Source organism: Leucoraja erinacea, chromosome 8 (genome assembly GCF_028641065.1).
Source record: "Leucoraja erinacea ecotype New England chromosome 8, Leri_hhj_1, whole genome shotgun sequence".
NCBI classification, from domain to species: Eukaryota; Metazoa; Chordata; class Chondrichthyes; order Rajiformes; family Rajidae; genus Leucoraja; species Leucoraja erinaceus.
Genome location: NC_073384.1, coordinates 44,725,210 through 44,742,306, shown reverse-complemented (window position 1 = coordinate 44,742,306; position 17,097 = coordinate 44,725,210). Strand labels below are relative to the sequence as shown.

Genomic DNA, 17,097 nt, shown 5'->3' with positions numbered 1-17,097 from the left:
CTAATCGGAATTGAGTCTGAAGATGTGTCTCGTCCCGAAACATCACCTATTTTTCTCCAGAGATGCTGCTTGACTCGCTGAGTTACTCCAGCTTTTTGTGTCTGTCTTCGGTTTAAACCAGCATGTGCAGTTCACTCCTTACACGGGTCTCTGGAGAACATTGATTGGTAGCGTTCCGGACCCTGCTTCGGAAAGGCATCGATCGCTAGTCGGCGAGGACTCCGAGCTGTATCTCTCAAAGAAGTACATATGAAAAATTTCTCACGGACCATAAAAATGTGGGACCTTTCAGTAAAGTCCCTTTTAAAGATTATAGTTATTTTCTTAACATTGCTCATGAATAAGTTGATGTTCATATGCGGATTCAAATCTTTATTTTTTAAATTCAATCCCACAGAAGACAATTTTTACTCGTCTTCTGTCCCCTCTGTCCAGCTTCCGGGTTCACCATTCGCAGGAGTTCCCACGGTAAACGCAAGAGTTATTACGGATATTGCACTGGCCACTACGTGCATATAATGTTGCAATGTTCAACCACAAGTGTACGTCACTCTTGGAGAAATTCAAGCTTGTTTGAATTTTCTCCCGAGTCACCAAGTTATACGAGTACCTGCGGTTAGTGCCACGGTGGTCCACGAATGCCGTACGGTTATCGCACGATGTTCCCACGATGTTCAACTCTGGTTAACTCTTGCGTCAAGTCGTCCCGTGAGAATGGCCTATAAGGCAGCAACTCTACTGTTGGCTCCACTGTGCCACACTAACTGTGTAGAGTTTGCAAATTCTCTGCGGTTTCCTCCCACATCCCAAAGACGTGTAGGTTTGTAAGTTAACTGGCTTTCGTAAGTTGCCCCTAGTGTGTAGGGGGTGGATGGGAAAGTGGGATAACATAGTGTGAATGGTTGATTGATGGTCAGTGTGGACTCGGTGGACCAAAGGGCTGTATCTCTAAACTAAACTAAATGAAGTTGGATACATTTAAATTGTTTTATTTGGAGACTGAGCAGAGACCTGATAGAAGTATATAACATTTTGAGAGACATAGATAGTTAGGGTAGATGGTCAGAATCTTTATTGCAGAATGGAATTATCAAACACGAGAGGGTACAGCTTTAAGGTGCAAGGGGAAAAGTTTTAAAAAGGGTGTACAAACCAAGTCTTTTATCGAGATTGGCGGAGTGGTGGTGGAACGAGATATAATTTTAAAAAGGCATTTGGATATGAACATGCAGAGAATGGTGGGATATGGAACACGTACAGGCAGAAGGGATTAGTTTGACTTAGCAAGTCGTGACCTCTCCCTCCTCCATCTTGCAGAGACTGAGCCACCCCCCCACACTTCTGGGTTTTATAGTCCCTCCCCCCCCCCCCCCCCCCCCCCCCCCCCTACCAGAAGGGGCGAGGCCTTCATGGTGTGATTGACAGGAGAGAGAATCTCAACATTTTTTAAACACTAATAACTCTTTTATGTTTCATCGATGGGAAAAATCCTCGGCACCTGATGAGCGGAGGGGGACTGAGTAAGATGGCCAAAAATCTCAGCTATACGTGGTAGCATTTTTTCTAAATTCAGTATAAAGCGCAAACAGGATGTGGTCAAGATTAGACTTTTAATTATATAGAAGGCAAGGCAACTTTAATTAGACAAGGCAACTTTAATTAGGCATGGCAACTTTAATTAGGCAACACAGCTTTGGCATTTCCAAACCAAAGACAACACAGCTTTAGCATTTCCAAACCAACGGGAACACAGTTTTAGCATTTCCAAATCCAAGGCAACAAAGCTTTAGCATTTCCCAACTGTATTTTCAAACCACATTAAGGGCACTGACAGGTCAGTAAATGCACTTACAGTTTAGTAGACATGTGTTCAGTGTTATTCACAGCTCAGACTGAGAGATGTGACCCCCTTGCTCCCCCATCTTGCAGAGACTGACTGAGGCACTCAACACTTCCGCGTTTTATAGTCCCTCCGGAAGGGGTGTGGCCTTCAGGACAGAGAATCTGAACAATTTTTAAACACTAATAACTCTTTTATTTTTCATCGATGGGAAAAATCCTCTTGTCCTGCGCAGCGGAGGGGGACTGAGTAAGATGGCCAAAGATAACAGCCGTAAGTGGCAGCGTTTTTTCTAAAGTCAATATACAGAACAACAGGAAGTGGTCAAGATCAAACTTTTAGTAATATAGATAGAAGATAGATTGTTCAAATAATGAAGCATAAGACCACAGTTACTTTCTCAATTGTTTTTATCAAATTTGTAACCTTATCTCTCAATCTCACCTCAGATAATTGCAATTCTTTGCCAAGTTTGTCAAAGATAAATCACCATTATATATTTAAGGATAACTGAAACATTCAGTGGTTTTTATTGTGCTAACCCACAAATTACAATACTTAAGATAGACACAAAGTGCTGAAGTAACTCTGGGTCAGGCAGCATCTTTGGAGAAAAAGGATGGGTAAAGAAGGGTCCCGGCCTTAAAACGTCACTTATCCTTGCAGAGACTGACTGGCCTCAACTGAGTTTTACGCCCCCCTCCGGATCCAGTAATTGTGTAAATCTCAACAATTTTTAAACACTAATAACTCTTTTATTTTTAATCGATGGGAAAAATCCTCTTGCCCTGCGCAGTGGAGGGGGACTCTGAATAAGATGGCCAAAGATAACAGCCGTAAGTGGCAGCGATTTTTCTAAAGTCAATATACAGAACAACAGGAAGTGGTCAAGATCAGACTTTTAGTAATATAGATAGATAGAAGATAGATTGTTCAAATAATGAAGCATAAGACCACAGTTACTTTCTCAATTGTTTTACCAAATTTGTAACCTTATCTCTCAATCTCACCTCAGATAATTGCAATTCTTTGCCAAGTTTGTCAAAGATAAATCACCATTATATATTTAAGGATAACTGAAACATTCCGTGGTTTTTATTGTGCTAAAGCACAAATTACAATACTTAAGATAGACACAAAGTAACTCTGGGTCAGGCAGCATCTTTGGAGAAAAAGGATGGGTAAAGAAGGGTCCCGGCCTTAAAACGTCACTTATCCTTTTTCTCCAGAGACGCTGGCTGACCCACTGAGTTACGCCATCCAGTACATTGTGTATATCTTTAGTGTAAACCAGCATCTGCAGTTTGTTGTTTCTACAATAATAACATTTAGTTTTGCTATATGTAGTGGAGGGATTGGAATTCAAGTATGTTGTTCAGTGGTGCCATGACCGCTGGGCAATGTGGCACAGTATGACTTGAAAATGTGGACAAACTTCTGCTTCAACAGGTGGGTCTAATTATGTCCCCTCCCCACAGCCATTTAATTCTGTTTCAGATACAGATTCAGCTTGATTTTGAGGCCATTTCTACCTGTCTATTGGCAAATATATTGCAGGCAACTTCTCATTACAACATTTCGGGCTCATCCCCTTCCTCCCCACCTTTTCATGAACGTTTACACCGGTCTGTTTGGGAATTTTTAATGAAATCAGTTAGGCTGAATGTATTCATTATATATAAAATGAATGTGTATTTTTGTGTTTTTTCGATAGGATTACATGTGATCATTGCCACTTGCAGCAAGCTTGCCATACAATTTAAAGTCGTCCACTATGATGGCAATAAAGGTTGCAATGGAAATGCTGAGGATGCTTCTTTGTTTTTTTGTGTAGCGCAGTCTAATGCACTACATGCTGAGCAAACACAGCAGAGAAAAATACATGAAATTAAAAATGGATTTGCAGAGTTAACAATTCCCATTGTTCGGAACCATTTTGAGATAAAAGCCTCTTGAAACAAAGCCCTCACATGCTTGCAAGCCTTTATTACAGTATAATAAAGAATCCCTAAAGATTGCCACAAAAGTTTTTTTTAGCAAGTAGAAGTAAAATTGATTGATTTATTTATTGTATTATAATTTTAAAACTATGCTTTTACAATTCCAAAGTAATCAATGACTTGTGGCGGCAATAGCTTTCCATTTCATAAGGGATTGTTCCTGGTGTCTCAAAACTTCTCATAACTAAATAATTAACAGATTGAAAAACCTGACTGTTGTAGATATTCTGCTGTTGCCTTGGACAACCTTTCTCGCTATCCACAATTGGATGACTTTTGTGTCAATTATCAACTTGCTGATGACAACATGTGAACCATTAATATATATCACAAATAACAGGGTCCCAGCATTGATCCTGATGGTACATCATTGATCACAGTCCTGGAGTCATAAAACCCTCCACCACTACCCTCGTAACACTAAGCCAATTTTGGATCTAATTGGCCAGTTTGCCATGGATTTCACGTGTCTTAACCTTCTGAACCAATCTACCATACCATACCAATCTACCAAGGCCCTTTCAAATGCCTGAGAAAACTACACACAGACAATGTCTAGTGCCCTGCCTTCATCAATCTTCTCAAGTTACCTCCTCGAAAAACTCAATCAAATTAATGAGACAGAATTTCCCATGCACAAAGCCATGTTGACATTCGCTGATCAGCCTCTAACTTTTCAAATGTACATCGATCCTGCCTCTTAGAATTATTTCCACTAATATGCCTAGCAATGACATAAGACTCACTGGCCTTTAGTTTTGAGGCTTATCACTGCTGATTTTCTTTAAAAAAAAAGGAACAACATTGGGTATCCTCCCATCTTCAGGCATCTCACCTATAGCTAACACAGATGCAAACATCTTCATCAGGCCCCCAGCAATCTTCTCCCTTGCTTTACATAGCTACCTAGGTTAGATCTTATCCAGCCCTGAGGAATTAGCAACCCTTATGCATCCCATGACATCCAGTACATCCTTATCCTTAATACTGATATGGTCCAGATTATCCAGGTATCCCTCCCTGAGCTCATTATCTTCCACATCCTTCTCTTTGGTGAATACAGATGAGAACTATTGATTTAGGAAGCCACCTCCAGTGCCTGGTTCTACACAGTGATCCCCAAAAATTTTGGTTACAGAATATGATCATGTCCTTGCATCGATTCGGGTGCAAAAGCATCTCCTGGCTATCTGGTATAACCTGTTAAAGCAAAGAACATGCAAATGCATAGGTGTGTGTAGGAATGAAATGCAAATGCTGGTTTATAGCGGAGATAGACACAAAATGCCAGAGTAATTCAGCGGATCGGGCAGCATCTCTGGAGGAAAAAAAAGTATGGGTAACGTTTCAGGTCTGAAACCCTTCTTCAGACGTGCAAATGCAGCTAAGCATGCGAAAACATGTCCCAGTGTCCTGCATTATTTAATTATTTATGTAATTAACATTATGAACTGCTTTATCCCCACCTGAACAACTGCATATGATGGAAATGTCTCCCTTTCATGATGTGTTGATTCACAAGTATCTTTCTTTCTCATTAATTAATTTACTATTGCTTTGATAGCTTTTCCCAAAAAGGCATAAATATTTTATGCCTCAAATTTTAGTGTACTTTTGATTCTAGAACAAAATTAATTTATTGGAATGCTATCGCTGGCCAGGAATGTACTTTCCCACTGAAGTGCAATAAATCCACATTGATGGAAAGACTTCATATGATATTTCTGTGCGGCCATGTAAAACCGCACAGATTGCAAACTGCAATTAATTAGTCACCTCTGCCACATATGTAATTAAAGGTTTGAATGAATTTCATCCGAAGGTAACGTGGTCAGAATTTCTTGAAATCTTGTCCTATGCTTTAGTCAAATGTTTGTGCCATACCTGTTGTGATCACGTAGAAAAGTCCCATTTACGAAATGAAGGGGAATTATGGTAATATCGGGACCCATTTCCCATAATCAGAGCATGTTTTGTTGCAACCAAATTCAACATTCCTGTTAAAAATGTTGTCCAAGTCATCAGATCATTCGATTTGATAGTTTCCAAGGAGAGTTTTCAGTGACAAGAATACAGTTCCAACTTATGCTTTGATAGCTCTCCGTTCAATAAGTAAAAGTGGTGTGTGAATAGTGGATATTCCTAGTATTCAATAATCCTAATGTTCTGAGTTTTCTAGAGATTAAACCAAGCTTCTAGAGTTATGAAGTAAAAGCTGTCCCATGGTTTTTTGCAGAATTACTTGCCTTCTGTTTAAAGAGCAGGGGCTTCGCAATCTGTTAAGTTAGAACTCTTGGACACCACAGGTGTTAACCCAATGCACTGAAATATCTGCATTCTGTATTTTAGAACAGTATCACATAGAGGTTAAATTGATTATCAAATCAAATCAATGCAGTTCGATTCAGCTCTAAATTCAATTGGCATTCTTGTATGCTGTTAAATTCATTAAAATAGGAAAAATATATTTTTTGCAAACCTGTTGAAAAATTATTCTGAAGCGATTTGATTCTTAAACTATGTTACCACTGCCATAATAATTATTGACTATTGTCTGAATTATTGACGGAAGAAGGGTCTCGAACCGAAACTTCGCCTATTTCCTTCGCTCCATAGATGCTGCTCCACCCGCTGAGTTTCTCCAGCATTTTAGTCTATCTAGTAATTATTGACAGCCAGATTACAACAGTCGTAGATCAATGCATATGTCCCATGGATATTTACAATTATAATTGAATCAGATTGTCTTTGCTGTTGACATGAAAATGCCTACTAAGAATGCAGTTGAACTCGGCAGGCTTGCGGAGGTGAGGAGGATTAGAAATGGACCATGAAAAACAAAACTAAGTAATTTAACGAGGCAGTGCTCATATTCTGAAGTAATGTCCCATGTTCCAACTATAATGTTACAAATTATTTACACAATGGCATTGTGCAGATGTACAGATTATGATGAAGAGAGGATATTACAATATTGGGCCCTATTGTAAATCGGTAAGTTGTTTTGGCATGAAACTTTCTTGAAGTAGGACAGTTCTAGTTCTCTAAAACTTAAAATGCTGTACGGCCACTTCCACTTTGTAAGACCTGTCACATTAGGTGGAAATATTTTCTTTTACCCTTTTTTTCTTTCATCCTTTCTCTGGACCCTGACTACTACTCAGCTAGGATTCCATGGACGGCAACTTTCATTATGTACCTTGTGCAAGAAGCCTCTCATGTGTGAGATTTGAAATTAAGTGTAAGCTGTTCAAACATTGGTATTACCTGGCCCCATCTATCATTTTCCATTGGAGTTACTGCACTCAAAGAATACCAATAGTTTTGAACCAAAACGCAATTGTTTAAATTTAATAAGTCTCAACAAATATTTTGAGATATTTAATCTTCAGCTGAGTAGCTGAATGTGGATTCCAATTTCGCTAACAACGTTTACAGTTTCATTTGCACTGGCTTAAAGCAAAACTGACATTGGAAAATGCTGGAAACATTCAACCGGTCTTTGGAAAGAGAAACAGGAATGGAGTTAATGTTTCTGATCAAAAATACTTTATCAGAGTTCGACGTGGAAAGGTAAATCTGATTTTATTTTCACAGATGTGACTTGATCTGAGTGCTTCCAGCATTTTCTGTTTATATTTCAGATTTCCAGCAATTTTGTTTTTTTATGTTACACTCCTGGGAATCGGTTTTCTTTAAAATTCTTCTTCTAATATATTATGTTTTGTACTATGCAGTGCATCCACTAGATAAGGAGATTACATTTTATGTAGTTCGACATACATTTTATGTAAACAATATCTCTCCAGTATTAAAATACTTTGTACTCAGCTCGTTTTTTGCCATCTGTGGGTCACACTCACAAAAATATATGAATTCTTCAGTCAGATAAATTTATTAATAGTTTTTTATTAATTTCTCAGGCTTGTCTCTTGAACGTCTGGCTTCATCTGTTACCTCAAGGGTTCGTCTCTTTGAACGAGAAGAGGAAACGATGTCCTGTTTTGAGAAAGCTGGTGATATTGCTCTGGTCTACTTACAAGAAGTGGATCGGGTAAGGAAAACGCTTTGTAATTTTCTTTTGTTCACAAAATTGAAAATTAGAGTGAGTGAGGGTGGCAGAGGAAACTAGGAGGCTAAGCAACTCAGCAATGTAATGGGATGGGATTGCAATTTTTCATCCTTTTGGACGGGTTAAGGCTCAGTTAAGGCTGGTGATCCGTAAGTCTATTTTTCACTATCCGGTAGCGACATGAAATAACCACTTAAAGACTCCAAGACATTGCAGCTGATCTGCACGTACTATGAATATATCAGATTAATTTATTGCCATATACACATATCATATGTGCAATTAAATTCATTCTTCGCATGAATCTCAGAGTAAACAGTATTCAGATAGATACAGCAATCAATACAATAAGGAATGCAACATTTCAGAATGGTGCAACATTTGTTTGTAATCTGAGGTAGTGGAAAAATAACTTGCGCAATAATGGAATAATTCATTAAGGTATTGTGAAAAAGCACCTTGTTTGCATCTTGCGTATATGTTACATGTCAGATCTATTAATGCTCAATAGAAAATGATGCAAAATTCACAGAAAAGCATAAGTAGCTACAATCAGTATTTTTATCTGCCTTGGAAGTGATTTTGAATTTGTCATTCGAGATATTGTCTGCTACATCACAGAGCTTGAGCAAGAAAAGGAACTTTTTATTCTCTCTCTACACAACCTTTCCATCCTCCGTCTTAATTGGAATTATGACATATTTCTTAACCATGTAGCCTTGTGTGAGAACCAAACATAGCAACGGGTGAATCAGAGTGCTTGACTTGGACTTTGTATTGGCATGTTAGTAGCATAGACCAAGTCCGTCCCCCCCCCCCCCACCAATAATGCTCAGACAAAATTCCATTGCACACCTGAAGATGAAACTGCAGAAGCATGCTCTTGGAAATTATAGTTAGGTATTACAGTCCATTTAATGTTAAATACCTATTTTGTTTTACTTGCCGAAGGCCATGGTCAACACTCAGTCAAGACCCATCAAGGGGATTGTTCCAGTTTTGGAGATGGAGCTTACTTACTTTCTTGAAGCTGCATTGCAAAGCGCTTATGTGGCCTATTTCAAAAAAAGGTAAGCATCCCAGAAAATGTATCTGTGGTCTTTCACGTACTTGTAACACGTGGCTCTCTTATACTCTTTGTGGTGTAATCTAAACAAAGCATTTGTTTGAGTGAACTAATTGTTTGTAATTTCCTTATTTAGTAGATAATGGTAATATAGGTGGTGAGAGCAAGTATTGATGGGGTGGTTCTAGGATGCCAGACCTAAGTGTTGAGCCTCCCCGATGTGTCATGGGCCTAACTCAATGAAACACCAGTGAAGGGAGGTGCCCACTTGATAACCCAATGATATACTGGCATCTACACAATCAGTTTGTATGTGCTTGTTAACATGTAGATAGCTTATTATTGAATATAGTTAGTTATTGTCCTGCAGCATAAGTGTGTTTAAGCAGTTTAGCACAAATACTTTGAGTTTTAATAGTAATCCCTGGGGAGTCATTTGAACAACTTTTTTTGTTAACAAATGCACTTGGCCACCTTTGAGCAAGGACAAATAGAAAAAAATCTGATATATGAAAACACGTCATTGACCCATAATTTGCTGTCAAAACATCAATGTGGCTGATGGCAATTGTGCCGCAGCAATTTGATTTGATGGCAGATGCAAGGTTAAACATGGAAAACGATATGCTGAGAGCTAGGCACTTTCTATCCAGTACTGAAATTTAACAATTCCACATGGATGGTATTATTCCATCATGTTTTAATTGTGGTAGATTTTTTATAAATATTCCTGTTTTTTTTCTGTCAATCCCATCTTTCTTCACCTTTCACTGCTTAATTTAACATTAGATTCTCTGACTTATTTTCATGCTCAAATTGTTAATTTTGCACTGCTTCATTTTGATTTATTACAATGAAGTACGTTGTTTTATACCTGTCCCGATATGTCCTCCATTACATCCATCCAAGGACTCCAGCAGATCTTCCAGGTGAGGCAGAGGTTCACGTGGCACTCTGTCCGCCAAGGCCTGCTGGAGCTCCCAATTGCTAACCATTTTAACGCCCTGATATACAGTTTCTGTCATTGCAAAGTCATCAGTTGTAATAGCTTGACGTATAGCCTCTCCTAAAGACAAGTCTGATCAGTCTGGAGAGCTACAGCAGGAAATTATGGCCAAGTTTGATTTATTTTTATGAACCTTTCAGTGGTGGATTCAAAGAAGCCATCAACAAGACCCCAGTACAATGGCACATTCTGTCACGTCTTTTCAGCATGACTTTTATACGCTACACAGTATTATTTGGGATTATTTTTTATTTAAGAATGAATTTGGACTGTTGTTTAATCATGTTAATCAATTTAAGTATGGAATGCAAATCCAATACGTTATGAAGTGGTGTCAGGAGGTGGGAGTTAGTGATTAGAATTATAGCGCAAGATAGGAAATTTGTTGATTTTTTTTTTTTTAAAGTACATTGATAGATCAACAATATTATGAGTGCATACTAATACTACCTACAATGACAGAATAATATTTTTCTTGGATGAAGACAATGGGTTAACGCAACTGTTACTTTTCTTGGCTTAACATCTGGTGTGTTACAGAGCTATGAATAGACACTTACCAAGGAATTGTTTGCAATGATAGAATCTGAGAACAGAGATTGAAGTATTAATGTACAATGATATAAATTCAAAGGGAATGCAGGAGTTAGGAGACCTAGGTGATTAAGTACACAAATTCTTGAAGATGGAGGGATATATTGTCTTTTCTTTTACATTTGGAGGCAAGCAATACAAAAGTAAGGAAGTTTGTGACATCGCTGCTGTATTCCAGGCCTCAAAATATGAGTGCGATCACTGGATAAGCTCAGAGTATATGCATTTAATCACTTGGCATTAGTTTATTATTGTCATGTCCACAGAGATACAATGAAAACTTTATATAGTGTGTTATCCAGGCAGATCATACCATACATGAGCACAACGGTTTGTACAAAAGAGATAATAAACAGAATGCAGAATATCGTGTTATTGCCACAGATGGAGTGCAGTTTTTTTTTTAAGTGCAAAGTCCGTTAGGCAGCAGATTGGAAGACATCCTTAGCATATGAACCTTGAGGTGCATGCAAGAGTGAGGAGAAAGCTGTTCTTAAATCTGGTGGTACATGCTTGATGGTTTTGTATCCTCTGCCAGGGAGGAGAGAGGGATTCACTGGGGTGTGAGTGAATTGATTTCCTGAAACAGTATGAAGTTATTTGGGAGGTACACAAAAATGCTGGAGAAACTCAGCGGGTGCAGCAGCATCTATGGAGCGAAGGAAATAGGTAGCGTTGGTTAAGAGGCTGGTTATTGTGGTGGACTGGGCTGCATGATTGATTCTTTGCACCTTTTTGCAGTCTTGGGCAAAGTAATTGGCATACCAACCTGTGGTAAATCTGCCTGTGTACATATCTAGAAATTGTTAAGAGTCATTGGAGTCACTCTGAGCAAGTAGAAGTTAGTGTGCTTTCTAGGCCATTACTTCAATGTGGCTAGTCGAGGACAAATAAGCGAGTTCGGTATTCCGAAAAACGCATGGAATCATGGGATTTGTTAAAGGTCATTCGCGATAAAGAAAAAGCGAACAAAGCGCTGGCTGTATAAACCGTATAAATTCTTATCTTTATTCATAATTTATGTGTAAAAATATATTTAATCTGAGGAACGGGGTGCCAGGTAGTGGGAGAATGGGGTGTAACAGTGAGAGAGAGGGGGCAGATGCGAATGGGAGATGGGGAGAGACATTCTCAGCAGCTCCGCTGTTGCGCGTACACAGACCCGCGCCTCATCCGCAACCAGGATTGAACCCGGGTCCCCGGCACCGCAAGCGCTTCCGAACCGCCACTGAACCGTCCCCCCCCCCCCCCCCCAAGGGTCCCATCCCTGCCTGGGAGCGGCCGGAGTTGTCTGGGGCGACCTCAGACTGACGGGACACCGGGCTCGGAGCAGCAGCGGCCCCATGCCCACAGCTAGCATGGAGAAGCGCCAACTCCACTCCAGCTACTGAGGAACCCGCTTCCCTAATGGGCCGGGGACCACCAGCCGCACTCCCCACCCCACCCAGTGGCCGCTGGCCAACCCCCCCCGGAGCCGGCGAAAGCCGAGCACCAGCTATCAAGGGGGACACACACAAAACGCTTCAGCAACTCAGCAGGACAGGCAGCTTCCCCAGAGAAAAGGAATGGGTGACGTTTTGGGTCGAGACCCTTCGGCACAGATGTTGCCTGACCCTTGTGCATCCCCGCCGGTGCCGAGATGGTCAACCGACAGCCACTGGTCAAGGCGAGAGGCGCAGCAGACGGACCCCGGCCCGCCAGGGGATGGGCCCTCCGGAGCCAGAGCAGAGCCGAGCCGGAGCCAGCGCCCCCTGCTCCGCGTCGGCTGCAAGCCTGGGGCCACCACCCCGCCAGTATGGGGATGCTGGCCAACCCGGTGGGACAGACAGAGCTGAGCTGGAGCAAGCCCAGGGACCCCTGCCCCACCAGCCCAGGGCCACCTCCAGCCGTCCCCGGACAGGGACGGGACACCCAGGAGGGGACGGGGATAGCCCATCAGCAACTCAACAGCGCCCGCAGCACCGGAGACCTGGGCCCGACCCCAACCACGGACGTAACGCAGGCCTGCACCCACGCAGCAGCACATCCACCAAGAGTGTTTATCGCGAGTGACCTATGACCTGGGCATGCTCAGTCAGAATACCAAACTCGCTTATTACTGGTGATATTTATTCCTATGAACTGGAAGCTTTTGCCTACTTCGGTGCCATCAATGTATTCTTGCGAAAAAGGAATTTTATGTGAATGTATTCAGTAGTAAAGTTGTAAGCAAACATGTGCTGGCATTATTGCACTCCACCAGAGATGCTGAAATGTTAAACTCTTCCTAATGTTTAGCAAGTTCTGAAAGACTTGCAAGTGAAAAAAGCTTTGTATAATATAATAATTCACAGTGTCCAATTATCTCAAAGTTATTCAGACCAAATTAATTACTTCTGGACTGTACACTATGTTGTAACAGTTGAAGTGGGCAAACATTGCATTAAATCATGTCGGTGACTTGTTTTTTGATTTATCTTTCTCTCAGGAACATGGTCAAAGGAGTTAAACGAATTCGGGAAATGTTAAGAGCAATGGAGACAAGAGCCACACGGAATTTCAGAATGGTATGGTTGAACAACTACTTTGTCAAGTCTGAGGGGTATTGATATTGAGTAGGTGTTGAAATATAAAACAAAAATAAAGTTTACAATTGCATTTGAACACTTCACAGCAACAAGAGTCAATGCAAATCATCTTCAGCTCTTTGTCTTTAAGAGGCTTTTAGAAAACCCAATGGAAGTGCAGTGAATAGAGGGATATGGATCCTGTACAGGCAGATGAGGTTGATTTAACTTGACATCGTACTCCGCACAAACATTGTGGGGTGAACACCCATTCCTGTGGTGTACTGTTCTACTGTATGTTGAGTGTTTTAGTTTAGTTTGGTTTAGAGATACAGCGCAGAAACAGGCCCTTTGACCCACCGAGTCAGCACCGACCAGTGATCCCCGCACATTAACACTATCCTACACACACTAGGGACAATTTACACATACACCAAGCCAATTAACCTACATACCTGTACATATTTGTTGTGTGGGAGGAAACCGAATATCTCGGAGAAAACACACATGGTCACGGGGGAAATGTACAAACTCCGTACAGACAGCATCCGTAGTCAGGATTGAACCCAGGTCTCCAGTGCTGCAAGCGTTGTAAGGCAGCAACTCTACCACTGCACCACTGTGCCGCCGTTTTTACAGAATCTAGTTCTGGTGTCGAGTTAGTATGCGCTATGCAAGCTGTGGCCCAATGTCACAATGTCTACTGTCTGGCAAGGGCTGTGATAGGAATATTGTTTCAATGACATTTGGAGAAGCTCATATTCGGTGCAGATTGATCAAGCAGTATCAGTTGCCAAGAACTGATGAGTATCTGGGCAGCAAGTGTGAATGCAGACCTTATTCATTAATTTCAGTGACACCTTACACACTTTATATGCACTTGGAAAACTAATAGCTTGCGCTTAGTAAGAGGGCAACTTGCAGGGAACTCAGAAAAGTAATTAGTTGTTTAAATGATGACATGTTAGTGCTTCAGTTGTGAGTTTATGAAGCTGCGCTTTGATTGGATTCTAGTGAAATATCAGACAAGCAGGACTAGGTATACAGGTAAGTGGCATTGAAATTGTTTGTTTAGTTCAACATATCCCCCGTTTCCCGTACTCCTTTGAATATGTCCAGGGAATATTTGTTAATCGCTGTGATACTGCTATGAATTAGAACACATTTTGTTATTACTGGTTCTCTTTTTAAGGAAATAGCCAAGAATAAGAATCAAAATTAAGTGTTAAAGTAAAGTTCTTTAGATTAGGTTTTGAAACCTCCCGCTGCTGCTCCAACACTGAAATAGACTGAAATACTCTGGCCATTGTATAAATTCGCTGGCCACTGCATAATATTCTGATCATTGCATAAATTTGGTGGAATTCCTACCAGGCACAGAATTTCATTGCATTCATTCCGTACTGCAAACTGAGTCTCAATGTCATTTGACCTTGTAATGCTATTTTACCCAGCAGGCTGCATCTTCCATCAATTGTGCTTCAGGAATACTATCCATGCTATTTACGCTTCTGAATTAACTTCTATGCAATTGTCCTTGACAAGCAGAATAGATGAGTGAATTTTTATAGGTCTTCTATGTGAAGGTAGCATTGTTTGAGGATCATACTCTGATAGTCTCAGGAGCAGAGAAAGCAAAGAATATTTGATTATCTGTATCATTGCTTAAATGTAATTTCTTTAATCGTATTCTTAAGTAGATGTTCATTCATCCATTTTCTTGAGCGATTGTAAATGGTGCATTCACTTTATAATGAGTGTCAGTTGTAGAGCGTTGTGGTTATTTAAAAATATATATTTATTATCTTCTCTCTTAGACAATAGCCAAGCAACTGGCTGAGGTACTTCTACACAGTCTGTGTGAGGACAGTTACTGGAATCCATTTTCAGATCCACCCCCTGACCTCAATACTGAGGAAAGTGAATCTACTTTAAGTGTGAGCTACACACTAACTACTGGTCCTCAACTCTACCAAGGAGACGAGTATGTAATGCACATTTTAATTTATTTGTACAAAGCAATACATCCAGACAAAATGCTTGATGTTGAATTTTTTAATCATTAGCAATAGGTTGTCAAACTGAAGTCCTTTTCCCTTGCGTCATCTCTTAAATTATTCCCCACATTTTAGTTTAGTTTATTAGTTTAGTTTATTATTGTCACGTGTACTGAGGAAAAGTTAAAAGCATTTTTAATATGTGCTATCCAGTCAGAGAAAAGACTATACACGATTACAATCAAGCTCTCTGCGGTGTACAGATACAGGATTAAGGGAATAACGTTTAGTGCAAGATAAGGTACAGCAAAGTTCGAGTTAGGTGATAGGTCAAAACTGCAACACTATCACAAAATCAAACACTAGTTTCTGTTATACACAAAGTAAGTAGCAATGAGTTGAGCAACTCACTCTTGTTAGGAAGTTCACATGTTTCCATACTTTTTTTGCGAACTTGCTGTAGACTTTCTGCTGCAAGGATGAGGATAATTCTGTTGTAATGAATGATATGGCATTGCTCACTATAATGGAGAGTGTTGTTGAGCAGGGAATAGCAGCACTTGCATTGTGATTTAGAAGCAACAGACTCAAATGCTGTTCTCTGTTGACCTGACTGATTTCAATCAGAATAGAATTAATTCCAGCAATCCACCAACTCAGTCTATGACGACTATTCATGGTTAGTACTAGGGATTGATCAATGACTGCAGTAATGTTGATTGTAATTGGAGCCAAATGTAGATGGAAATTGCTGAAGCTTTCCATCAAAGCAATTATTATTCAAAGGACAAAGGACATTTATTGTCACGTACATCAAATGGCGTAGTGAAATTTGTCTTGCCATGCAGCACACAGATAAAGATTAGACATAACATTAAAGAAATTTAACAATAAACATAAAAACATCCCCCACAATGGTTCCCACTGTGGGGGAAGGCACAATGTCCAGTCCCCATCCCCAGTTCACCCATAGTCGGGCCTATTGAGGCCTCCGTAATCGTCTCTACGGAGGCCCGTTGTTCCAGGCCGTTCTCGCCGGGTGATGTAGCTCCGGTTTGTAGTTTGGTTTCACTTATGGTTTGTAAAGAAATGCACACTAAAGGAATAAATGTGACAAAAATAGTGCAGCAGACCCAAAACTGAGCTGTTTTTATATATGTTAAGATTTTGCATCTTAAAAATCGATGCATAAAATATTAATATATGAATTGATTGTTCTCCAAACTTTGAAAGTGTTTCAGCTAAACTTACCCAAAAAGTGGGTAGTACCCTTCCAACAAACCTACCCAAAATGTAGTATTTCCGAAGCCTCGTTCTATCTGGCCAACATGTTTCAGCAAGTGAAATCTGCAAAAAAGTTGCATTTACTCTTTTAACATAGGACGTTTACTAGAGTAAGACATTTTGGGACTAAATCCCATTCTTGGTTGCTGTTATATTATGGTTAGTTTGTAGAATATTTTTAAATCTGCTTCTTATTTGACTACAAAGGACAACTCAAGTGTGTTTAATTGTCATTTGTACAGACAACAGAAAAGTGAAATTCCTACTTGAAGCAGCAAAATTGATTTGACAACACAATATATATAGAGAATATATAATACACAAAAAATCAAAACATCAATAACCTCAATACGTGCGAGATATCCCAAAGTCCTTGCTGCAACCAAAAGCAGTTCATAGTTCAAAGTTGAGGTTAGCATTGGGTAGTGTTCAAGAGCCTGATGGATGTTGGGGAAAAAGCTATTCCTGAACTTGGTGGTCACTGTTTTCAAACTCCTTTACCACATTCCCATTGGAAGGAGTGACATGATAGTATGGCCAAGGTGGTGTGGGGCTTTGATGATTCTGGCTGCCTTTTTGAGGCAGCACTTCCTATAGATCACTTCAATGGTGAGGAGATCCAGACATGAGATGGACGGGCAGTGTCTACTGCTCTCTCATCACCTTTGTTTCTAGGTGTTCGAGTTGCCAAA

The 17,097-nt window shown here is 40.2% G+C and overlaps 1 protein-coding gene across 3 annotated transcripts in view; it reads left to right on the top strand.

The window, feature by feature from the left end:
- The window catches only part of LOC129699642 (tetratricopeptide repeat protein 7A-like), a 199,024-nt gene that overhangs the window by 28,135 nt on the left and 153,792 nt on the right, over positions 1-17,097 (top strand). For all 3 annotated transcript variants that reach the window (XM_055639614.1, XM_055639613.1, XM_055639615.1), the window contains 4 exons: positions 7,764-7,894; positions 8,864-8,982; positions 13,046-13,124; positions 14,942-15,108. In XM_055639614.1, coding sequence (XP_055495589.1) covers positions 7,764-7,894; positions 8,864-8,982; positions 13,046-13,124; positions 14,942-15,108 — 496 coding nt within the window. The remainder of the gene's footprint in view (positions 1-7,763; positions 7,895-8,863; positions 8,983-13,045; positions 13,125-14,941; positions 15,109-17,097) is intronic.